The sequence below is a fragment of the Dermacentor andersoni genome, chromosome 4 (genome assembly GCF_023375885.2).
Source record: "Dermacentor andersoni chromosome 4, qqDerAnde1_hic_scaffold, whole genome shotgun sequence".
NCBI lineage: Eukaryota > Metazoa > Arthropoda > Arachnida > Ixodida > Ixodidae > Dermacentor > Dermacentor andersoni.
The window spans coordinates 40,261,806-40,286,639 of NC_092817.1; the positions used below are offsets into that span (position 1 = coordinate 40,261,806).

The 24,834-nt window shown below is 48.2% G+C and overlaps 2 protein-coding genes and 1 long non-coding RNA gene across 6 annotated transcripts in view; 1 reads left to right on the top strand and 2 right to left on the bottom strand.

The window, feature by feature from the left end:
• The window catches only part of LOC126536965 (leucine-rich repeat, immunoglobulin-like domain and transmembrane domain-containing protein 3), a 294,777-nt gene that overhangs the window by 244,345 nt on the left and 25,598 nt on the right, over positions 1 to 24,834 (bottom strand). The gene's annotated exons all lie outside the window — the stretch shown is intronic.
• Positions 10,887 to 18,565, bottom strand: LOC140217326 (uncharacterized). Of its 3 annotated transcripts, none has more exons than XR_011893819.1 (4): positions 17,655 to 18,565; positions 16,560 to 16,664; positions 13,745 to 13,889; positions 10,887 to 10,996 (listed from the first exon to the last, which is right to left on the bottom strand). It is a non-coding gene; the product is annotated as an uncharacterized lncRNA (long non-coding RNA). The 3 variants fall into 3 exon arrangements; XR_011893820.1 differs by lacking the exon at positions 17,655 to 18,565 and adding an exon at positions 17,204 to 17,220; XR_011893818.1 differs by lacking the exon at positions 17,655 to 18,565 and having other exon boundaries at positions 16,560 to 17,194.
• LOC140217226 (uncharacterized) overlaps positions 20,339 to 24,834 on the top strand; it is a 32,058-nt gene continuing 27,562 nt past the window's right edge. The window contains exons 1-4 of the mRNA XM_072287597.1: positions 20,339 to 20,593; positions 21,487 to 21,981; positions 22,033 to 22,760; positions 22,824 to 22,966. Coding sequence (XP_072143698.1) covers positions 20,339 to 20,593; positions 21,487 to 21,981; positions 22,033 to 22,760; positions 22,824 to 22,966 — 1,621 coding nt within the window. The remainder of the gene's footprint in view (positions 20,594 to 21,486; positions 21,982 to 22,032; positions 22,761 to 22,823; positions 22,967 to 24,834) is intronic.

Here is a 24,834-nt window from a genome sequence, read left to right on the forward strand (position 1 = left end):
AATCTCCGTTAACACATAGTCAATCTGCGTGCATCCTACCTCATGCTGTATGACGGTGATATTTCTCTTCACCAGGGTAGCAGTCTGAGTGTTTGGCGACTGGCCTGGGTATGTTTTGTATCCGCTGAGTTTAGCGTTTTTCCCACACTCTTGCAGCGCGATGATGTCGGGACCATCGCATCCCGCAAGGTAGGCTTGGAGAACGTTTCTTTTTTTTATAAAGCCCCTACAGTTCCATTGCCATATTGTGTTTGCCCTAGTGTTGAGTCTGGCCATGGTTCAACCGCAGAAAGAGTTGGTTTTGCTGTTCTGCCAGTTGATCAAGGCGAGTTCCCATTGGGATGACTAGTTGGCTGAGCTGGGCTGAGAGTTGGTCTATCCTCTCCGCGTTACGCTGGGTAGCTATGGCCGCCTGCTGTACTACCTCTTTGAGTTGCTGCATGTCTACCTCAAGTTTTTCTGCCCTGCCCTCTGCGATTTCAAGGCCCGAAGCGGTATTTTTAACTCGCTTTTTCTTTGGTGGTGCAGATACCTCTTGCTCTGATTCGGACGACGTATCGGCCATGGCATCCTGACGCGCTGCCGGTTGTCTAATGAGTTGAGCCTTGAGCTCAGTGTTCTCCCTTTGCAACTCGATAACGTGATTACGGAGCTCCTGCATCTGAGCCACTGTTTGCTCCTGGTAAAGTTTCCATTGTTCCTGTTGCTGTTTCATCATTTCGTGTTGTTGTTGCATTTGCTCTTTGAGCTCCCTCACTATGTCAGAGTCATGGGAATTCCCCGCTTCCCAGCCTACCTTTTTGATGGTTGTTGTCCCTTGCTTCTTTGGCGGGGTGGGGGTGGCCTGCTGTGGTAGCCTCGGAAAGGATGCTGACCGGCGGCGCTCCTTGCTCGTGGCCCGCGTCTTGCTAGCGTCCCGCCGGCTGCGATGCTCTGGTAGTTTCTTCTCCGCCTCCTCCTGTTGCTGCAGCTTCTCCCATTGTCGTTTCTTAACGATGTATGGCGTTCTGAAGATCCCCTTGCAGATTCTGGCGCCAGTGGGGTGCGGTTGGCCGCACAGCTTGCAGGTGGGGTTGCAGTCGTGTCCCTCGCTTGGGTTGGGGATGCCGCAGCCTCTGCATTTCTCTTCCTTGCTCTCGCAAACGTCGGAACGATGTCCCAGGGCTCCGCACTTATAGCATACGTCGTACTTTTTTTTGTACAAATAACAGTTCAGGATGGCACCTAGACATTTGATTTTCCTCGGTACCTCCTTGGTGGCGAATGTGAGCATGATGGTCTTGCTCTGTCCTAGTCGCCTGATCGCCAGCACCTTGGGGTTCTCCTCATGTTCTGCTATCCCCTGCGTGATCTTTTGCAGTGAGGTCTGTAGTCCTATGCCGTGGATGACGCCTCTCGAGAAGTCGTCGGGTACTGCCAGGTGAACGGTGACTTCGTGCACTTTTCCTTCAATCTCCAGGTTTGTGAGGCGTAGGAGCTTGTCTCTTGCCTCCGTGCTGGGGGTGAAGAAGACCAAAATTCCTTGCTTCTCGTTCTTTACAAGCTGGCACGCCTTGTTCCATTCAATCTTCGCAGCTACATGTATGGCTTCGGTCAGGGTTGGTCCATCGTACTGTTTGACTACCATGCCTCCCTTGGGGCGGAAAATGATTCTCCATCCATTTTCGGGAAGCTTGACTTGGTTCGAGGCGATCGATTTCTCCGCGTGCTGTTTGCCGTCGCGCTTCGCTGATGGTGGTGGGGTGTCTTCTGAGACGCGCTTGGCGTTCCGTGCCCATTTCTCCTCGAGGTTGCATTTGTTGAGTACTGTGATCCAATCCGGGGCGTCGAGCTCGCCCTGTTCGGCGCTGCGACCTTCCACGGTGATATTCATTCCTTCTGTTGGCTGCCGCACAGCTGACGCGGCGGCACCGGGGGCTTCGGTAAGCCTTAGCCCACGTTAGGCCCAGTGGCCGGCGTTCGTGTTAGCGCGTCGGCACCACGGCTGGCAGACGTGTGGCTCTAAGGTGGCGAAAAATCCACTTACGGACCAAACGCTGGTGTCCGCAGAGTCCTCGCAGCTTCCGATTGATGATTTTAACCAGCTCTGGTCGATCCGTCAACATTTGCCGCTAGAAATCACTGCAGGAAGACAGAGCCGACGTGATACACGTCCGCTCGTCACGGCCCCCTAGCGGCATCCTTCCAACTAGCCTCGAACCACGCGAAACTTAAGGTCAGACCACACGAACGCTTGCCAGCGCTTGCTTGCTCTTGGCCGCTCTTGGTTAAACGCATTGGCGGACTTATTGATAGCGCTTCAAAAAAAAAAAAAAAAATCGCAAGGTTGATGTGGCTGCAAACCGTCGGTCTAGCTGGCGAAGGACAGAGCCGGTCCGCACCACGTAGCACTGTCAGGCTAGGGCATATGAGCGCGAGCGCGCACTCAAGCCCTGTCGTGCGTAACAAACGCTCCGCCTACGCTGTGCAGTTGCATGTAGCGGCGAGCTACTACGTAGCGTAAGTACCGCGGCCGCCGCGGGGTGCCGCGACGAGTCTACTGGCTAAGCGCACTTCTGTTCACTGAGGACTACCGCATTCATATTACGTTTGACGTCGTAGGGCCAAAATCGAAAGTAGCGCCCTCTACGTTAACATCCAAAGTCAAATTTGAACTGCTCACCACTGTGGCTTTCAGTAGGGGGCGAGCTTTGTGGGCACGCCCGCTCCGTCGTAGTCTTCGCAGTGCAAGGCATTGAAGGAGCGGAAGCACCGCGAAGGCCGTGTTTCAGTGCCAATGACTCCGCTTCTGTTTAACGCACTAAAGTACTTTCTGCCTTAATATGTGAATTCGCCCAATGGGGCCGAAATGGCAGGGTATGGAAAAAGTACTAACAAAACTTTTCGTTCGTGCTTTTTTGCCGTTGGCCAGTTGCCTTCGCTAATAATAATCCAACACCGGGATTGGCTGGAACTCGATCTTACGAACTATACTAGCCCAAGTTATTTGTTATGAATAAGGTCGAATTCACACAACTTCTCGTTCGTAAGTGCTCTCTGCCGTTGGCCAGAGGGGCCTTTAATTCCTAATCATATTTGTAGCATCAAGATTTACTGGAACTGGCTGTTACGAGCAATTATAGGGAACGAGTTCTTTTTTTAGTGCGAGCCCAGAACTGGTGTCCTATCACCTGGCAGTCAGCATAATCCCCACACTAGTCGCGCGGATATATTTTTGACTTTCTTATACCAGTTATGAGCTTGATGCCAATCTTATGTCGTCGTTATGCTAATCTTCTTCGAGTACAAAAGTTTACGTGGAAGTATTAATAGGTGGCATATTGAACGTATGTTTGCATGCGTAATTTTTATCGTAGACCAACATTACGCTCGTTTCGACGAACAATAAGAGCCGCTTCAAAGGGGAAAAGGAAAGAAAGAAAAGAAAAGGAAAAAAGATTCACCACTGCGTTTCAGACATTTCGGGTACCTTTTTCGCCAGTCCCCTGGGCAACTGTCTCTTTGTTTTTAGGGCTGCCTGTGTAAACAGAGCAACAAAAGAAAATCAATGACAGTACATTTCCATAGTTATATTGGATTACCGGTTCGAAGTTAGATAAAAAGACATTTTTGTGCATTCGCTTACTTATTCAATTCTGATATTTGGTGCCTGCGATGCCTTTATTTTTTATTGTAGTAAACAAACTTTTTCTCCCTTCTGAAAGCATTGCTACCTTCGAGCATGTTGCCGGTGGGCCACAGGCGACGTAACAGCAAATCACAAAGGCAAGAGCGCCAGCGGTGCAAGCAACAGAGCGTGTGATGAAAGACCTTTAGGCGGAAGTGCCGAAAAAAAGACAAATGTAAACAATGAACACCAAACCGGCGCCATGTATACTGATGGATCGCCTCGAGCCATTTTTGCTCTTCCTATTAGCTTAATTCTTCCGCAATCATGTGTTGGTCCACCGGTGCTTAGCAAGCAAACATAGAAAAATGTATTTGAGGATTGCGCCGCAGGAAACAACAACGTGACCCCTTTGTGCATCGTTCCGCCTTCTTCTCTTTTGTGCTCTTTCTTTGTTTGTTTCAGAACCAAACACTGGGGATGGCTTCCAACATTTACAATGGGCTTCCATTTACAAAGGGTCCTTCGGCGCTTTTGAGGCTTTCATTTTGTTTGTCATGCGACGAGGGGCAGTTGGTGCTCCCTAAAGGTACCAATCTCTTCTGTAATATCATGTTATTAAAAAAAAAATAAGTGTGCTGGAGCGTCATCTTTGTCCATTCGTACGAGAGAGAAAGAGAGAGAATTGAAGGAAGAAAAAGGATGGTTGACCAGACGTGCATTCGGTTTGCTACCCTGCGCAGCGGAAGAAGGTTGGTCAGGGGATGAAACGGAAGAACTAAAGGAGATAAAGCACTGAGGGCGTTGGTACCTCCTAAGGTGCACATCGAAACTGCAGTCACTCGATAAGGTCATGTCGTCTTCAGAAACTACATCAATGCACGTATCGCTTTCTGGGCTTGCGAGGCATGTGGCCGTGAGTCCGAGTGCCTTTGTCAGCGGCAACGACTTTGGATCCGGGAGATCTAACGCGGCGCGGAGTAGAAGACGCTAGCCGCCATAGCGGAAAGAGACACAGATGATATGTTTGATAGACACCCACCGCTGTCGCAGAAAGGTGTGTCAGCTTCCTGCGACAGCTTCAGAGCTATGCGTTCGTGATCATCACGAGGAACGGATAGCTATATCGATCTACGAGAAACACTGCAGACCCCTTTTGAAGCTAGCGCAAAATCAGAACTCACGAAAAGAAAAAGATGTTACTACGTTACTATGGTTCGCAAGAACAGATGTCAGCTACTCGTTTTGTTAAACATAATATTAAGTTTTAAGCTTTATGCAGCCAAATCTAGAGAACGTAAACGAGCTGGCCGTAGAAAAGAACGCAAGAAAGGTACACAAGTGAATGCCAAAGCAGTACAAGAGAACGCAAGCTGGGCGTGAGGCTTGGGATAAGTAAGAACAGTTGGGTGCGCTATTTTTCAAAACTGCCCATGACTAGCGAATGCAGTCCAATGTTCGACGAGGTAGTCCAATGGCCACTAGAGGTTCCTTGTTCAGAATGAAGAGAAGTGCACGATGCATGAATAACACATGCAAAGTCTATTGGTGATAGTCTACACTTAATGTGTGTCTGGCATAGACAAGCATAAATATTTGAATCCTTTCTCGCTCATCTTAAATGTAAGTAAAGGGTGCCATATTTGCACCGTAATGCTTGTTTCTTTCAACTTTAGGTGAGTGCTCATGTTATTTTAACCATTGTTTCCGAAGGTCACCTGCCGATGTCACACAGCTCTCACGAGCGAAATGTTTGCCGACTTCGGCGAAGAGGTGTGCTCGAGCGATGAAATCGCAATGGGCCGCGATCTAATGCGTGCATTTATTCGCATTTCCTATTTCGAGCACGAAATAGGTTGGTTGTCGGGAAACCGAAACTTCAGAGCAAAGTTAGGCGCATAGTTTCGTAAGTGACGAGCCCACCACGTGTTGTAGCGTGTTAAAGGACCGTCACAATGTCATTGGACCATAAGAACTGCGCGAGAGAAGGAAAAGAAAATAGAAAAGGGGGTTAAGCACGAGGTCGCGGGATAGAATCCCGGCCACGGCGGCCGTATTTCGATGGGGGCGAAATGCGAAAGCACCCGTGTACTTAGATTTATGGGCACGTTAAAGAAGCCCAGGTGGTCCGAATTTCCGGAGTCCCCCACTACAGCGTCTCTCATAATCAGATCGTGGTTTTGGCACGTAAAACACCCATAGTTAATTTTGTTTAATTAGGAAAAAGAAAAATGAAGGAAGAGAGACGTTATGCCTGCTGCGCCCAACGACTCCACGTCCACCCTGTCAGGCATCTACTATTAATTATCACCGTGGTGCTTTCGCCTTTCCCATATTCTGCTTTCCTGCCTCCCTTTGGTGTCCCTGTTTCATTCTTTTCACAAAACAAAAACGAAAAAAGGAGAAGGAAAGCTACGCAATACCTTCCAACAAAAACAAAGTCGTTTCCCATGATTATCTTTCCTTTGGTACTCAATATTCACCCTGGCTGCGATGTTTACGTACGAGATGACTGGTCTACGTCAACTCTGCGAGCATGCGGTGTGAACGGGGAACAGCCTCTAGACGAGCAGCTGCCTGCAGCAAACAAAAGATGTTCACGTTTCCCGGAAACGAAGAGCCGGAATAATCAGCAGCCAAACGTTGGGCCCCCTACAACGACTCCCTCTCTTAACTCCTTTTTGATCTGTACAGCTCGTCGAGAAGCTTTTCCCAAAAGTCTTTTTTCTTTTACCTTTTTTCTTTTTCTCGCTCCCTCTCGGAAGCTTCCAGTTATTCCTAGCGATGTTTTCCAAGCGAGTAGACGCTTGCAGGGAGGCCCGGTTTCGCCTAAGAAACTGCTCTCGGTTCGTGCTCGTGGGAAGACCCGGCGCTAATTAACAAAACGCCGAGCTACAAATGTCCCTGCTTAATTGGATTGCGACGTGCTCTCCCGTGTAACTGCTCCGGAGAACGTAACTCTTCCCAAGCTCAGCGCGTGAGTTTCGCAGAGAACCTTGCCCGAGTGCTCACTTCCTTCCTGCGCAGTTTTCGTTTCCTTGCTTCTTGCCAAGCTTGTCATCCTAGCATATAAAGCTCCCCTCGCTGCAAGAAGGTCGAGCAATTAAATGATAATCTGAGCACGAATTACTCCGCCTTGCTTATTACCTAATGCTAATGTGAATATGATCGTCTTTTCCCTGTTTTTTGTTTCTTTTCTTTTCACAAATTTATTTAGGAGCTTCATGTTTTGCCTTCGCTCCTGGAGGAACCATGTAGCGCAGTCAATTTTGTAGTCTATACTTTCAACCTAGTTACGGCGATCGCACATGATCGATATTTTTATGCGAGAGAGAGGGTGGGATATAAGGAAAGCAGGGATGTTAACCAGTCAGGAAACTGGTTGGCTACCCTACGCTGGGGAAAGGGAGAAGGAAAAGGGAGAGAGATACCAGATGGTAAATCGACAGCCGCGGAAAGGTGTAGCTCGAATTAGAACCCCGGACCAGAACGAGTTCTGCGAACTGCGAAGCTCTCTTGATGAGGAGGCCGTGTTGGGTTCCCCTTGTAGCTTCGTGCTACTGTATGGGTGGATGATATCACAGCGAAGCTGCTATCCTCTAGTTGGTCGGAATTTCTCGTGGCGTGCTCACCCCCCCCCCCCCCCCAAAAAAAAAAAAGAACGGCGGCTGTAGAAGGGGTTTGTGTCTGAGTTTCCGCGTAACAGAATTGTGTTTTCTCTATATTCGAATTACAGTCCGATGCTGTGTTATCTGTAGGTTGTTTGTAAGTCGTACTTTACGAATTTTGTGACACAGTTTGCTTTGAGAAATTCAATTAGTTCAATAACGCACTTGCGCCAGGCGGAGGGCTTACAAGGATGAGGATGTATGCTACACTTCCGCAAACGTGCGTGCGTGTGTGACGAACGTTTTCGCATATGTTAGTGAGTGAGGGCTCTGACATTACTTTGAAAACGTGCCGTGTGTACAATCCTTCGTTTTTTTTTTTTTATATGTTATGGTCCCGGTGGAACTGTGCCACAATTGTGACTCAGGTGTTCGTATCGTCTCTTGTTGAAATAAACTTTTTTTCTAAACACATCTGTCCTTGATGCGTGGGTGCTCTACCCGTTGCATCTGTAGCACAGCGTGTGCCGGGACAGTAATTGACTTTATGGCAAGCACTGTCCGACAACATACCATCATGTCCGCTAGAGAAGGGGCTTGTGTTCGAGTTTCCGCGCAACAGAATTATCTTTTCTCGTATATTCGAATTACAATTCGATGGTATCATAATAATAAATTATGGGGTTTTGTGTGCCAAAACTAAGGTCCGATTGTGAGGCACGCCGTAGTGAGGGACTCCGGAATAATTTGGACCACCTAGGGTTCCTTAACGTGCACCTAAATCTAAGTAGACGGGTGTTTCCATATTTCGCCCCCATCGAAATGCGACCGCGGTGGCCGGGATCTGATCCCGCGTACTCGTTCCTAGCAGCCCAGCATCCCAGCCATTAACCAACCACGGCGAATGATGTTATCATGCCTGTAGGTTGTGTATAAGTCGTATATTCTACGAACTTTGTGACACAGTTTACGTTGCGAAATTCAATTAGATCAATAACGCACTATCCTCAGGCGGAGGATCTACAACAATGACGATGGACCTCAAACGGCAGCTGGAAAAGGGCTTTGTCTTTTAAGCTTCCGCGTAGCAGAATTATGTTTTCTCGCATATTCGTATTAGAATCCGAAGCTATAATCTCTGTAGCTTGTGTGTGAGCCGTGCTTCACGCATTTGCTTACGCAATTTACTTCTAAACTTTAATTTAGTTCAGTAAGACACTTGCGCTTGGCGGACGGCCTAGCAGAATGAGCATGTATGCTGCACTTCGCTACATGTGCGTGCTAGCGTGACGCGCGTCGCTTGTTGTGGTAGTGCGTCACTACTCTGAAAACGCGGCGTGTTTAGAATGCTTCGTTTTGTGCATATGTTATCGTCTTCGTGTAATTGTGCCATGATTGTTACTCAGTGTTCGTGTCGTCTCTTGTTGAAATAAACTCTTTCTACACACGCAGTGCGTCAGTTGGATGGCGGCGCTTGTCTAACGTCCGCGCCAACTTCGCTGTACATCCACTTTCGCAGGGTAGAGTGCAGCTCTCAGGCGCCCGTTCCTGGGTTCAGGGGGGCGCTGCGAGCAGCCGAAGCGAGCGGACGCGTGTCACATGCGCTCCGTGAATTTCGGGTGTTTTGGCCCGGTCAAACCAATTAGATCGCCCAAATTTTTGTGGGAATCGACGCCGGAAGCGAAGCGGACCACGAGGACACTAAATTCAAGCCGGTACGTCCAAAATTTTCGGATTTACCGGACTTTGAATTTTCCGAGTGGCCGACCAGGCGCTAAGCCTAACGAGGCCTAGCACGAGTACGGGGCTTCGAGGTCTTCCCCCGGCTTCGGCCAGCGGCGAGGCGGACCCAGAGCGATGGCCCGACACGACATCCCGAGCTACGACCACCTCACGATATCACGACTACTGACCACCGCCACCGAGGCGCAAGATTTCATGGAACAAGACCCGCACGAAGCCGTCGTCGCCGCACCGTCGACGGCGGTAGGCCTACCCCGAGGAGGAGGCACCCGACCGACCCCAGGCAGCACCCCAGCGACAACGTCGGCCCCCGCGTCGGCGTCAAACCCGCAAGTAAACCATTTAATTCGAGATCCGGACCCGGAATGGGAAATCGCCATGTCTAGTCGGCAAAAGAGACGCCAGCGCGGAGGCCCGGTTTTGGCAGGAACGCCGCATGGCAACATCCAATCACAGAACGCCGCCATGATGTCAGGCGCCGCGCCAGCTGCGCCCGGCGAAGGAGTGAGAGGAGGAGCGCCGCCGCCGAGGAGGAGGCTGCCGCCGCTCCCGCGCGAAGATTTAAAGATCGTCCTGAGGCCGAAGGGACTCGCAGTCAAGGACTTGCACACGCACCAAGTGGCGCGGGCGGTGGTGGCAGCCACCGGCCAGGGCTGTAAGGCGGAAGACTTTATAGTCCGGCTGCGCAACGGCTCCAATATCATAATCATCAGTACCAACGACGAAGAAGCGGCCCAGAAAATCAGACGGATCACTGAGCTGACTTTTGGCGGGAAGAGCTACGCAATGAACAGCCACGTCGCGGCGCCCGAGGGGACGCTGCGCGGAGTCATCCACGGCGTCGACCCGGGGACTCCGGCCGAAGAACTGAAGGCGAACCTCCGCGTCCGCACCCAAGGAGTAAAGGTCCTGGCAGCCAGAATGCTCGGGCGATCCAGCACCGCCGTCGTCACTTTCGACGGCCCACGTCTCCCCAAGCAAGTCATATATTACGGCGGGGAGATGTGGTGCTACGCGTATCGCCCGACGCGGCAAGTCTGCTACGCCTGCGGTCAGCAAGGACACCGGACAGCCCTACTAGAAAATCCTATTTGTTTTCAAACGGGTTTCATCAAATAGGGTTATGGAACGGGACCCCGTTTGATCCTGTTCAGTCCTGACCTGTTTAAATCCTGTTTATTCCTGTTTAAACCTGACCCGTTTAAATCCTGTTTAAACCTGACCCGTTTAAATCCTGTTTGATCCTGACCCGTTTAAATCCTGTTTAATCCTGACCCGTTTAATCCCGTCCTATCTAACCCAGACCTGTTTGCCCCTGTTCAGACCTATATTTTGCTGCATTCATACCTGGTCCTTTCAGAATGGATTGATGTTGCTTAATATAATTTACTCTTAAACCTATTTTGTACATTTGTGTATTTGCAATCAGCATTGAAGAGAAGTAGATCTGCATTATGTTTGCAACAAGAATGCCACTTTCACACGTAGGTTTGCCTGGTACATTGCTTGATACGAAGATAAACACAATTTTCGGCATAAATTGATTAGCACTACCAACACTGATGTGATACATCATGAACAAATTTTGTATGACCCACGAGTACGTTCTCTATGTATGACCTACAAGAAAATGCACCCTGAAGAAGACTGTACCTCATTTTCATATTTACTACTAGTATGCAAATGTAATTCTTGCAGATTTAGTATTTGTTCGATTACTTGTACTCGTTTTAATGCAGTGCTTTTTGTTGTAATCGTTTGTTCACAAATCCACAGTAAAGCGTAATTTTGGGGTGAAAAATGTCAGGCAAAGTATTGGCATGTACTTGTAAGTGAAAAAGACAAGTATACTTTACGTAGGTATTTCTGTACACCAACTTGAGCTTTCATTAAGCCTGAAGTCATCCGGCTTAAAAAAAAGCATGTCATAAATGTCCCAAGCACTGTTTATTGGACCTTCTAACGGTTTTTCGATGCATCCAGTCTGCCGAGAGAAGACCGCTGGAGTGGGTTGCTTGGGTGAGAGCGAGCAGGGCACCTGAAAAAGTAAAGCCAATAATTTATCTTGACTCATGCAACAGGTTGGCACATAGGCAAATTCGCCTATGTTCCCACAGATAAGAAAGGTTCAGCATTCCGGTCATAGGAGATAATGAATAAATCTTATTGAAAAATATGTGGTTTCATGCAATGCCTATGTTTCAAGGGAACATGGAGTACTGTGGGAGAATAAGCTGTCATAATTAGCAGGCGATTGAAGCAAGTGTTATAGGAAAAAGATGGACACATCGTTTGATTAGCAATAATTACTAGTATTGAAGCAACAGAATACAAACATGAAATACCTTTAAAAACAACACCGACAGGTTGAGATAATAAATTATTCAGAAACTAAACCCTTCTGCCAGCAAAATACCGTAGTGTACTGGCTTTGACATTGCGCTGCTCAGGCAGAGGGCGTGGGATTGAATCCCGGCCACAATGGCTGCATTTAGATGGCAGGGAAATGCCAAAACCCCTATGTAAGGTCTATTGGGTACACGTTAAAGGAGACTAGGGATCCCGCCAACTTGAAGTTATAAAAACCGGGGTAAATTTCGAGATAAGCAAACTCACAAAAGTAGAAGGCCCTGGCCATGCGAAGACCATATAAAGCCTTTTAAGGTAGGTGCCAGCAGCCGCAAAATTTCTTGCAAAAGCGAAATATAGCAGAAGCGGTATTTTTCCGTAGATCACTTTTGCAAGGTATTTTACAACTTGACACCCGACATGTTGGGCATCTACGGGCAACAGCAATTCTTGCACAGATCATAGCAAACACTGTTGCACCTAGGTATACATAGACACATAGGTATAGGTACAGTCGCCGACTGATTTTCCGGACTCCGAAAATTCGGACTTGATTACTCGGTCTGCTTCACGGCACCGCCATTCTCCCCATGGACCATAATGTATAACAACTTCCGAAAGTTCGGTCGCCTTGCAACCTCTCGTCTGATTTTTCGGACACTCCTTGAGCCAACTTGATCGAGAGCACCATGCACCGACTCTGACCGTTGCATGGTTCTACTTGCTGAACGACATTTTTGTTTTGAATGGAGCCTCCTTGCTGCCCCACGAAGTGGCGCTACTGCAAATCCCTGCTCATCATCATCGTCTCTGCCTGGTTTGTAGCTACAGCAGTTCCGGTCTCAGCTTAGTATGCCATGTCAAGACAATCCAGCAGCCGATTTGTTTGTTTCTTCGTGCACGACGCTGCGAGTAGGCCAGGTTTTTTGTTTGTGCAACTGATGTCGGCGTGACGATGTTTGATGAAGCAAGATGGGCCAATTCATTCCACTAATATCTAGAATAGCTACCTGTAAGCACCACCTACCTTTCAACAACATTTGCAAAGCAAAAAACCTCATCCTGAAAAGTCTGCACATGACGACATCGGTAGCATCATCAGCGTGGGGCCTCAAGATAATTCGGCAAGCCAAGAAATTACTGACAGCACGAGTGCAAGCATGCCAACAGGAAATCAGTGGCTGAATAATGCACCTTCTACCAATTGGTAGACAGCGCATTTTCGCAAAGCCCTAACTATAGCAGATCATTGTTCAGGAGTTCCCGAATGCACAACTCTATGCCATTTTCACACAGACTCTAGGGAAGCACCTCTGCACAGTTGCAAGAAAAAAAGCTAGATGCCCCAAGAGAAATGAGCCCACTCAAGCCATGGAAGTTGTGTTTACCTTGTCTTCCTACAACTACTCAAAACCTAGGACTGCTGTTTTGCACAAGGGAACAAACGTCAACATTGGTGCCTCGCCCAACACAAGTGGTCTGCGCTGTAGAAGGTGCCATAAGTCAGCCCACAGATGAGGCCCACACCAGTGCTGTCAGTGTGCTGTACAAATTGCAGAAGCACAGCCTACAAGCTTGTCTGCCTTAGTGTGATCGCACCAATGAACGAAAACTAACGAATCAAGTTTGTTTCGTGCCGAGAACAGTTGCCTCATGCTGGCTTGGTTTGTTGTGTAGGCATGTAAATAATGAAAAAGCCTGCATCACTATCTCTGGAAAAAAAATCATGTAACAAAGCACGTACAGTACACAGGTGCAGTGTCTATCACATACCATTTCGTGCAGTAGAGGCTACATCGGATAAACCGGCCAATGTATAAATGACTGGCAGCGTGACCAAGCAAACTTGATGCATGGGTCAGTTAGCAGTGGTAGTGCACTGCTCTCGGCGCACATGCACCTATGTTTGAAAGCTGCTTGATCGTGACAAAATATAAAGACAAAAGCGCTGGAGAGATATCTGAGGCTTTTCTTATATGTATGACGAGGAACCTAGCGCTAGCTCCCCATGCAGAGAATTACTAGACAGTGAGACTGCTTCTTATCATTGTAAAACAAGTGTCACGCTCACCATGTTTCTGTGCGAACAGCATGTATTCAGATCTATTCTCCCCCTTTCACCTTTTGCACAATATCACTGTGCGAGCAATAATACTGAACTGTTAGTAGCACTCTGTCCTGTTGCCTCCTTTCTTTCCTTGTGAATTGTGTGCTAAATAAGGCTTTTTTTGGTGAAAGAGTGCTAGTTTAACGCATAAACTAGCGCCATGGCACTTTGCAATAAAGGACTGTTATAATTCTCTAAAAATTTGTCCATGCAGAACAGTGTCAAAAGAACACCTTAAAGAAAGAACATGAGTGTATCTATCATAAAGACCAATCCTTGTCTTTTTTCCTTAACATAATTTTCAATACCGATATTGAAGTACAAGCTCACCATATTATATCACCTTGTCAATGAAGCAAGGCACAATGGTGCCCAACTGTCGCGGGACCAACTTGGATGTGGAGATCAGCGCAGATCAGCAACATAGCATGGTCTGCTTACACTTCTTCTCCAGGTCCAGCCATACCTACAGCAGCTATAAAACAAGTGAGCTTAGAATCACAAGCGAAACAATATAAAAAGTGACACTGAACAAAGCAACTTTCGTTAAGCATAAATAGGATCGAAATGCTGACATTATGCCCATAAGTAACTTCACTTTGAGCAACAAAGCATCCAATTTAAGAAAGATTATATGTATCAGCTATCTATGTGAGAAAGATTAATCGAACGCCCTCTATTTGCCATACCCCTCCCCTTATGCATGGATGTCTCCCTGACTGAGTGAGCTGATCCCAGGTATAGTGTAATTAAAGGTTGTCACTTGGTGGGCCAATCCCGATACCATTGCATGACTTGTACAATAATTTTAATGTGTTGTAATGCTGGCCATCCTGCAGGCACTGCAACATTATAGCACCCATAAGGCTAATGGTATTACCTGATAAGGTTAACTAATAGGTGTCCCCAGAAGCATAACTCGGCATGTATACTCGGAGGCCATTATTATAAGAGAAGCAATGGCAGAGGTGAAGCTTTATCCTGTGCCATATGCAAAATGGCCGAGCACGCCCAGCTTCTGGTTACATTCTCACTTGTGACCACTGCAACAGGCTGACTGACATGCGTAACCAGCAGTTTGTAGGACCACATTTTCATACCCTGCAATTTGTTTTACATCTGAAGAGATCAGCCTCAAGCTCCATGATGCGCTGCACTCAAGAAGCATTATAAACTGGCAACATTTAAATGCTATGCTGCATGGTTTGTTGCATGCTTTAGGAATTTACTTATTTATTATACACATAGCTCATAGGCTCCAGTTGGAGTATTGCATGAGGTGGCAAGAAAACAAATTTGAACAAGGAGAACATTCAACAAAACAAGTCAGACCAAAGAAGAAAAAATAACATACTCTCCTAATGGGACTATGTATCTGGCAGCTAGCTTCTAAAAAAGACAATTAGGAATCTTTTACTACTGGTAGCGCTTTAGGGGATGGAATGTAGAATTCCAAGCTTCATACACTTTTAAGCCACCTTTCGTGGCTTTTTGTTTTGAACTCCTATTCTCTGTACTATTATAGAAATGAATACCCCCTCCAAAATAAAACAAAGAAAAACATGTAATGCACAGTAATGTAACACAATAATGTAATGCACAACAGTGAATACTTAGAAAAATGTAATTAAGAACATGGAGTCTATGTGGGCACAGATGTTAGAAGTCTACATGAAAGCATAATAATAAAGGTGGGCAAAGCATTTATGCTTTTGTCGGGCAAGCTGCAGCAAGACATACAGGTAAAGCATGCCTCACAACACAGTCCCTAAAAATATCTGTCACAATACAGTGAGTAGGTATATCATGCATATCTACAATAGCTCCTAATTATATTTAACTCAGAGGGGGCTACCTATGTAACTTGATCAAACTGAAGGTGGGCCAAATTCTAAATATACGATTCAAGTAGACAGAAAATGGACGTTATGAAAATGCATCTACAGCAAAAGTGTTGTACATTATTGTTGTACATTATGTCATACCTGCCAACCTGTGAACATAATATTTTGTAAAAATGCTGCAGACACTAAATTCTTTGTTGGGGACATAGCACACATTATTTTAAAGCTTGCTCTCAGCACCCCCATTGTTGCATACACACACACACATTATTAATAAAGGGAAAATCGCACATCTACCCGCTCGTAGCAATTGCTACAAAAGAAACCCGTACGGATTCCTCGAAAGGAAAGCCTCACAATTGAAAAAAAGAAACCGTCCAGGTCTGGGACTCAAACCCGGGACCACCGCCTTTCCGGGACAGCCGCTTTACCATCTAAGATAACCAGGCGGCTAGCAGATGGCCGGGCCAAGTCGAATTTGTCGACAACATGAAGCAAAGGCAAGGGTCTGACGTAATAGTTCTGCGGAAATGCGCAAGGTGTAGAGAAGTAATTAATAAAGGAGAAAAAAATATTATGTCAAACCCTTGCTTTTGCTTCGCGTTGTCAAGTAATTCGACTTCGCCCTGCCATGTGCTAGCCAGCTGGTTATCTCAGATGGTAGAGTGGCTGCCTCGGAAAGGCGGTAGTCCCGGGTTCGAGTCCCGGACCAGGACGAATTTTTCTTCAACTGTGCGGCTTTCCTTTTGAGGAACACATACAGGTTTCCTTTGTTGCAAATGGTACGAGCGGGTGGATGTCTGATTTTCCCTTTATTAATTACTTCTCTCCACCTCGTGTGTTTGCGCAGAACTTTACGTCACACACACATTATCAACCATCATTTAACTTGTCGTGCAGCACGAAAAGCAGCAGCGAACTTGAAACCAGTAACTGACAACATTTTTTTTTAGATTACAGAGCTTTACGCTGCTTCAGGAATTTATCTGACTAAACTTCCTAAAAGCACGTGCCCCTCTGATGTTCTGGTTAGAGATATTGCATCGCTAATAATAAAGCAGTACAAGTACCATTATAATTAATTTTTTACATGCATTTTAACAATGTCATACCGTCAATCTCTCAACAGCTTTAAAACATCTTAACCAACACAACTTCATTGTCTTTCTAAAATGACATTAATAAAATTGTAAAATGAGCCCACATTTGTAAACCCACGAAAAATTCAGGAGTTTCCAAACATGGATGATACCAACAAAATCTGCAGCTCTTGTAAGTGGCAGCAACTGCTTTGCACACACCTTGTCACAGCATGCACATCAGGTACTTTTCCGTGCTGTTGAGGCTGCAGAAGTGCCGCAGGTGCATATGTGGAGGTGCCTCTGGTTCACAAAATCTTGCCATCCCTAAACAATAATAAATACTTATTTATTGTAATCCCTGCTGAAACTGCAAACTTGTGATATAAAAAGATCACGTCATATTTTGAAAAAAGTCTCATACAACCAGTTACATGAAGCTGCAACTGGTTGTGCAAATATCTGATTGTAACATCACAGGCGGTTAAATAACACGTAAATCGAACTGTAGAGAACATGAATCTACTATGAAAAGGTTCACACAAACGTACAGCTGTATAACGTGAAATGTGAATTGTACTATCAAAAAATTCCTTAGGACATGAAAAGCGTTCCAAAACCTAACTTGTCTATGCGGCGCAACAAAGCACTGCTCCCAAAGGACGATGCGCTTAAAATTACAACAGACCACCTCATTTCTGGAGAGACAATACAGAAAAGAGAAAGATTTTTCGATTAAAAAGAAACATTGCTTATGTAATTTCGGCTTCTCTGCTAGATCGGAATCCTTTACAAGTACACGAAAACACACAGGACACTAATACACGTCATCTGACGACACACTATAAACAGAAGAATTTCCATACAAGCTAAAAATCTGGCCATGCGTCGACGAAGAAATCGGGTGCTATCTCGCGCAGCTGTGAGCTGTGACGACGACACATCGACGTACTACTTCTAGAAATGACTACACCATTTCTTAATGAAAAATTATGTACACAAACAGTAACTTTCGTTGCTTGAATTTTTGTGCCCATTTAGATCAAAGAACCACCCGCGCTAGCGTGCTTCATAGGTGAAAGTAAATAAACCACAGATAGAGCTGTTGGTAACATGAATACGTTTTAGGGCAATTTCCATGGAACTTTTTGCTAAATGTGCACTGCGACATGAAGAACAACCATTTGAAAAGCACATTTATAATTCTTGCTGCTTTACAAATCCGGATCCGGTTGTTGTACGGATCTTGCGATACGTACAACAACGCACACTTCACGAACCATAGACAGGAAGAATGCGCGCAAGCGCCGGACTTACCTTTCTAGGCGTACTCGGAAAACGCTCCTTTTAGCGTCACAGGTGCCGCGGCATCGACTGCACCAACGGTCCTTCCGGCGCACACACTGTTGAATTGCGGATCAACTACAGGACGTAAGAGCACAACTTTCACCAAATTCTTCCGTACAGCGCGATACGATGCGACAGTGCCAGAGGAGGAGATCCTGCTCATGAGCCCGGAACAAAGGAAGCGCGAAGGGTCATATCTTCGACATCGGCGCACCACACGAAGGATACTGCGGGCTACATTACGCGGTCCCAGGGGTTTTGTGATTCTCAATGCATACAAAATGCACCACAATTTCTCTCGGCACAGCGTACACACGATTAAACAACTACATCGGACGGCGTCAATGCAGCAAGCACTCACATGTGGCGACAACTGAGGACGGCAAAATAATATCACCTGTAACTTTACCGGCGCTACCTGTGCTGCCATCTGTAGGCCGCCACCGAAAGCGACCGTGCTTTCGGTGATCTCATGGATGGTGACGGCGTTGTATTTCGATGTTATGCGAGTCGTACAGCGTCTTGTACGACGTGTTTCAGCAACGTTGCTTTTAATAGAGAGGACAGCAATCTGCGTATACGCCGTATAGACGTCTCACCCACTTGAAAAACACAACAGCAAATTTTCAGTCTGTCGTATTTTGGGACGTTGTGACTGTCGTTCTGTTCTCTGTAGTGTGACGCCCTGTAGTCGAAAATTCTGTAGTTCCTGATCAATATTTGATTAAAAATTGACAGAGGTCATTTTAAGGTTATGTAAAATTATTAATACGAAATAAAATAAAAAAATAAAAGTAGAAAAAAAAATGCCTTTTGCCTAGGATTCGAACTTAGGACCTGACGGTTCCGAGACAAGCATCTTACCACTGCACCACGCCGAACATCGCGGCTGGCGTATGCTGAAGCTATGTAAAGAGTGTAAATTGCTGTCTGGGTTGCTGTTTACATTTCCATTTTAAAAGCCACGATGCGCTTTCACTTCACCGCGTCAACTGCCGCATCTCTAGATGAGCAAAAGTGTTGTTACCATCGACAGGTACATCGTGGAGTGCTAGACCTTCGATTTTGCTGTAACGATATCCATATTTCATACGAAATTCAGAAACAGACAACGGTGACCGGGGACACTGAGGGTTGTTACTGCTAATTTCGACAGTTGTCTCTTGCTCTTTACACTTTTGAGCTCGCATATAATTCGTGTGTTCAATACAATATAGCTACATAAACACTCGTGGGTGAGTCTTCATCTCGACAGAATACTGGCTTCTCACGGCAGCGCTGTACCAGATTAATGAGACCCGAGCGAGACAGCTTTTCACGCAACTTTGTGGAACAATCCAAAACTTCTTTCCCGCTTCGCATATGCTTGTGCAATATTTCTGGGAAATTAACTAATGTGTCAGTGTAACCGCACATGTAAGTCCACAGGCCTGTGTGCCCCATCTTACCAAATAAAACAAAGCGGATACGCAGCCATTCCCGCAGATGGTATGATTTTGATCAGCGGCCGATTTTGAGGAGGCCGGTAGGGCGTTGCTGGTGCCGCGTCGTCACGGCACAATTATAACAATTGGCAACGTCGACTTTAATGCCGGTGTCGGTGCTATCAGTACTGCCGGCTCCAAAGAAGCACGATTGAATACCGCGCAAGAAAAAAAGTACAGTGTACACCACCGATGCGAAGCTGACATTTTAAAGGGCCGCGACGGAAAGTGCTTCTGTTGCGACTTCAGAACTCTTGGCCGTCGCGACCGAATGTTTCTGTTGCGACGTCAGAATCGCTGTCGTAACGTCAGAAATGTCTGTCGCAACTTCAGAAACGTTAGGAACTTCTGTCGTACAACAGAAATTGCTGTAGTTGCAGCAGGAATTCCTGTGTCTTTTTCAACTGGGCAGGACCGGGAATCGGTTTGAAATTCGCAGCTAGCATATCGCAGTTTGGTCTGTGAATGTTCCGAGGTGGTCACGCAATTTCTGTAGAGCTTGATAATGGCCCCAATTTAGCACTAGGGGCTAAATTGTCAGGATGTCGAACAATAAAAAGTTCCTCCCCAGTTCTATTCAAGCATTAAACTCGTATGCATGATACCATCCAGTATGGTTGCCACAAAGCTCCAGAATAAACCAGCTTTTGTGCCAAACAGGCGACCCTATATGGTGCCACTGTGTCCAGTATAAGCCAGTTTAGTTGCAAACAGGGCCCCTGTTAAGACCCATTTCTGCTTGAACTGGTCGTGCCTATACCTGCTTGCATGCCAAACGGGACCCCGCTCAGCCCTGTTCATGTGTGAACTGGTCCAGTTTATACCTGTTTGCATGCCAAACGGGACCCCGTTCAGACCTGTTCGTGTGTAAACTGGTCCAGTTTATACCTGTTTGCATGCCAAACGGGACCCCGTTCAAACCTGTTCGTGTGTAAACTGGTCCTGTTTATACCTGTTTGTTGCTAAACAGGTCCCTGTTAAAACCAGTTTAAACCTGTATAACCCAGTTTGAATTTAAATAGGATTTTCCAATAGGGAGACGTCTGCCCGAGCCCGGAGTCCAAGACCTGCCGGCAGTGCGGCAGCCAGAATCCAGTCGAAGGCCACGAGTGCACACCCAAGTGCCTGCTGTGCGGGGGCGACCACGCGGCCGGCACCAAGGACTGCAAGATGAGACTCAAGACGGCGAGCGAGCTGCGGTGGGGCAAGCCGCCACAGCCGCAGCAGCAGCGCCGCAGCCGCAGCAAGAGCCACGGCGGCGGCGGAGCCAGACGTCCACGGTGGTTCTCGGACGAGGGTGACGAGAGCCAGCAGAGGGGGCGGAGCCGTAGCCGGAGCCGAGACCGGGACGGGTCCTGGCCACCCCCACCTCCGAAGGGCCAGCAGCCAAAGAAGCAGCAGCAACAGAAGCAAGGAGGAGTTAAGGTAAGCTGGGGAGCCGGCCCTCCCATCACGCTTTTTCCAGATGCTCCGCACTCAAACCCAAAAACAGACAATACCAAGGACAAAATAATTGAGGAACTAAGGAAGGAAAACCAACAATTAAGGAGACAACTTAATGACATAATTAAAGAACTACAAGAGATTAGACGGCTAGGTTTCGTCTCGCCGCCCTCGTACTCCTCGCCTATTAGGGTAGCTTCGCCACCGAAGACCCCTAGCCCCGTTCAACAGGTGACCGGAGAACTAAGCTTTAATGATAAGCTAGAGAGCTTTATGCAAAGTATGCAGCAAATGCAACAAGAAACACAGAAACAGATGAAGGATATGCAGAAGGAACTGCAGAATACCCAACAAAAGATGGCCCTCCAGGAGCAGGGATTCCGAAACTACATTAAGAACCAGAACACTCAAAAGATAATAGACTCTAGAGAAAGACTCTTTAACGAGCGCCGTTTTGGCGGTAGCACAGAAACCCTAGGAGCGACTAACCCATCGACCTCAACAACATGGCAGGAAACAACCAATTAGACATTTGGCAGTGGAACTGCAGGGGTTACAAGCGCAAGCAAGGGCTCCTGCAGCAACTCATTTATCACAGAGGAACCGCGCCAGACTTGATACTACTACAGGAAACCTTTAGCACTCCGGCACTTAGGGGCTACACGTGCCTGGAGAAAGGGAATACCGCGACACTCATAAGTAACAAAATCGTCACCATAGCTCACGACGAGATTAAGGATACAAATATCGAGCACGTGATAACGGAGATTATTCCTAAAAAGAAAAGGAAATCGAAGAGCACTTTCGTAATTAACGTATACAGCTCGCCCAAACAAAGGGACGGGGACTTTCTAAAACTTTTTGCCGAAGCCAAGAGGCTAGCGGGACACAACAGCCTAGTGATAGCGGGAGATTTCAACGCTAAGAGCCCCCTGTGGGGTTACGCCAAAGAGGATAAGAAAGGGAGGGCGATTAGCACGGCCGCGGAAAATGCGGGATGCGAGCTCCTAACCGACGAGGCCCAGCCTACCAGAATGGGTAACAGCGTCAGTGTAGACACGTGCCCCGACCTCACGTTTGTCAAGAACGCCAAGAACGCGGAATGGGAGAACCTGCTGGAAAACCTGGGCAGCGAACACCACGTCCTCCGCCTAGTACTCGAGGCGGAAAACACGAAGAGAAAGATCGGCTCGACCAGACTGACGGACTGGGACGCCTTCAGAAGACACTGCAGAGAACTGGGCGGCGACATCACTTCCCCGGAAGAATGGAGCCAACAGTTGAAGCAAATCCAGGAGCTCTACACCCGCGAGGTGGACAGAACAGAACAGGCACCGGAGGTGGACAAGCGGCTGCTGGGGCTATGGGAAGCACGCCGCGGCCTCACCAAGCGCTGGAAGAAGCAGAGAATGAACAAGAAGCTAAAGAAGAAGATTGCGGAGATCACCAAGAAGGCCGAGGAGTACGCGACGCAACTGGCCAGACAGGAGTGGCAGCAATTCACCGACTCGCTAAACGGCACCCTCAGCACGGCCAGGACGTGGCAGATACTCCGAGGCCTACTGGACCCCAGCAAGAGCAAGCGAGAGAGCAGCAACTCGATCCAGAGGCTGATCCACCTATTCCAAGGCACCGACGAGCAGCTGCTCGAGGAGGTCCGCAAGAAATGCTACGGAACGGGAGAGCCGGAGGGATACCGCGGTGAGTACCGAGGCGAAGACAACCCGGACATGGACCGACCCATCTCGAGGGAGGAGGTCGTCGAGGTCATCAGATCGGCCACCAAGAACACGGCGGCGGGAGCGGACAGAGTCCGGAACTCCCTCATACGCAACCTGAGCGACGGAGCGATAGACCAGCTCGTCAAGTACCTAAACACGTTGTGGCAAGAAGGGAAAGTTCCGGCGGAGTGGAAGCACGCCATCGTCGTAATGATCCCCAAGCCCGGAAAGAAAATCCAGATTGAGAACCTGAGGCCCATCTCGCTGACGTCGTGCCTAGGAAAACTCTACGAGAAAATCGTCACCAAGCGCATCCAGCGGCACCTAGAAAACGGAAGATACTATCCAAACTCGATGTTTGGGTTCAGGGCCAACCTGTCGACGCAAGACGTTCTGCTGCAGCTCGAGAAGGAAGTCCTGACTACAATGCCGAGAAAGGGCGAAAACGTCGTCATGGCCCTCGACGTCAAAGGGGCCTTTGACAACGTCAGCCACGAGGCCATCATGGAGGGCCTCAACAATACAAACTGCGGCAGGAAGACCCACGACTACGTCAGGGACTTCCTCTCGGGCAGAACGGCGACGGTCGGCCTGGGCGAGCTGAGGAGCGGTATCTTTGCAACGCCTAGCAGAGGTACGCCCCAAGGCTCGGTAATCTCGCCCGTACTGTTTAACGTGGCGATGCTGGGCCTAGCGCAGAGACTCGAAAAGATCCAGGGAATCCGGCACGCGATGTATGCGGACGACATCACGGTCTGGACCACCTGCGGAACCTTGGAAGAAAAGCGAGCGGCGCTGCAAGATGCGGCCAAGTGCGTCGAAGACTACGTGAAGGAGAGGGGCCTCAGGTGCTCCACCGAAAAGTCCGAACTGCTAAGAGTCGGCAGACATCCCACCAAGGCGAAACTGGAGGTCAGCCTCGAAGGACAACTCATCCCCGAACGCAACATGATACGCGTCCTCGGCATGTGGCTGCAAGGCAGCAGAAAGTGCAACCACACCATCGGCCTCCTCAAGAAGTCGACCGAGAACGTGAGCAGAATGATAAGCAGGGTCTCCCAGAAGAGGCACGGCATGAGAGAAGAAGACACTCTCAAGCTCGTCAACAGCCTGATCGTCAGCAGAATCATGTACTCGCTACCCTACCAAGTGAGGACTAAAACGACCAACGAAGAGATTGAAGTCGTCCTGAGGAAAGCCTACAAGACGGCGCTGCACCTGCCGAGAAACACCTCCAACGAAAAGCTGATGCAACTAGGGGTGAGCAACACCTTCGTCGAAATGGCGGAAGCACAGCGGAAAGCGCAAATGAAAAGACTAACGGGGACCTACACGGGGCGAAACCTGATCGGTAGGCTGGGCTTCGAAATAGGAGACGTCGACCGGTACGAGGACGTACCGGCGGGAATTAGGAAAACCTTTAATGTAAAGCCTATACCGAAGAACATGGATCCCAGGCTCCACGAAGGCAGAAGGAAAGCTAGGGCCGAATACATAGCAAAGACAGTGGCTAGAGAAGAGAACACTCTCTTCACGGACGCGAGCATAAGTTTAATAGGAAGCGAGGCAAAGGCCATCGCGGTAGTAATGAACAAGGAGGAAAAGCTTGTCTCGTGCGTCTCGGCCGAGATACGGAGCGTAGCTGAAGCCGAGGAAATCGCCGTGGCGCTGGCGGCGATGCAAGGATATAGGGAGAATAAATCGCTAAATATTCTCACAGACTCGAAAGAGACTTGTCGCAACTACATGAGGGGCAGAATATGCAAAACTGCCCTTAGGATCCTCAGAGGGGGTAACCCCTCGGAGGAGGCGAAAATCAAACACAATCTGATCTGGATACCTGGACACGAGGGCATAAGGGGTAACGAGGCGGCGGACGGTCTAGCTCGAGCTAATAGATTCCGGGCTGGGCAGCAGCAGGAGTACCGCGCTAGTTACGCCGGGATCCTCAGTGACAGTTATTCGGAATTACTGCAACACTACAGGGGGACTAGATTCAAGTACCCACCGCCCCATAAAGCGCTGACGAAGGAGGAAGCAACGGGCTGGCGTAGGCTCCAGACAAACACCTTCCCCAACCTTTTCATATTCAACAAGATGTTCCCAACGCAGTATAGGGACACCTGCCCCTGGTGCGGGGCTACACCCACACTCTATCACATAACTTGGGAGTGCGAACGAAACGACGCATTCCGCGATCATAAACCCCCGAGTGCGGAGCATTGGGAGAGCCGGCTCGTCAGCTGCGAACTCGCCGTCCAAAGAAGGATGGTGGAGCACGCTAGGGACGCGGCCAAACTCAGTGGAGCCCTGGACTGAGGGACCACCCGTGCTGAAGAGGCTTCCCTTCGACGAGAAGACAGCGTGAAGAAGAGAAGACCTCGATCCGCGAGAATTCCATTTTATAATTCAATAAATGTTTTTCTCTCTCTCTCTCTCTCTGGGTTCAGCGTCGGCGTCCCTCGGCGTAACCGCGCGAACGCGCTCGTGCCACTGCTCGCG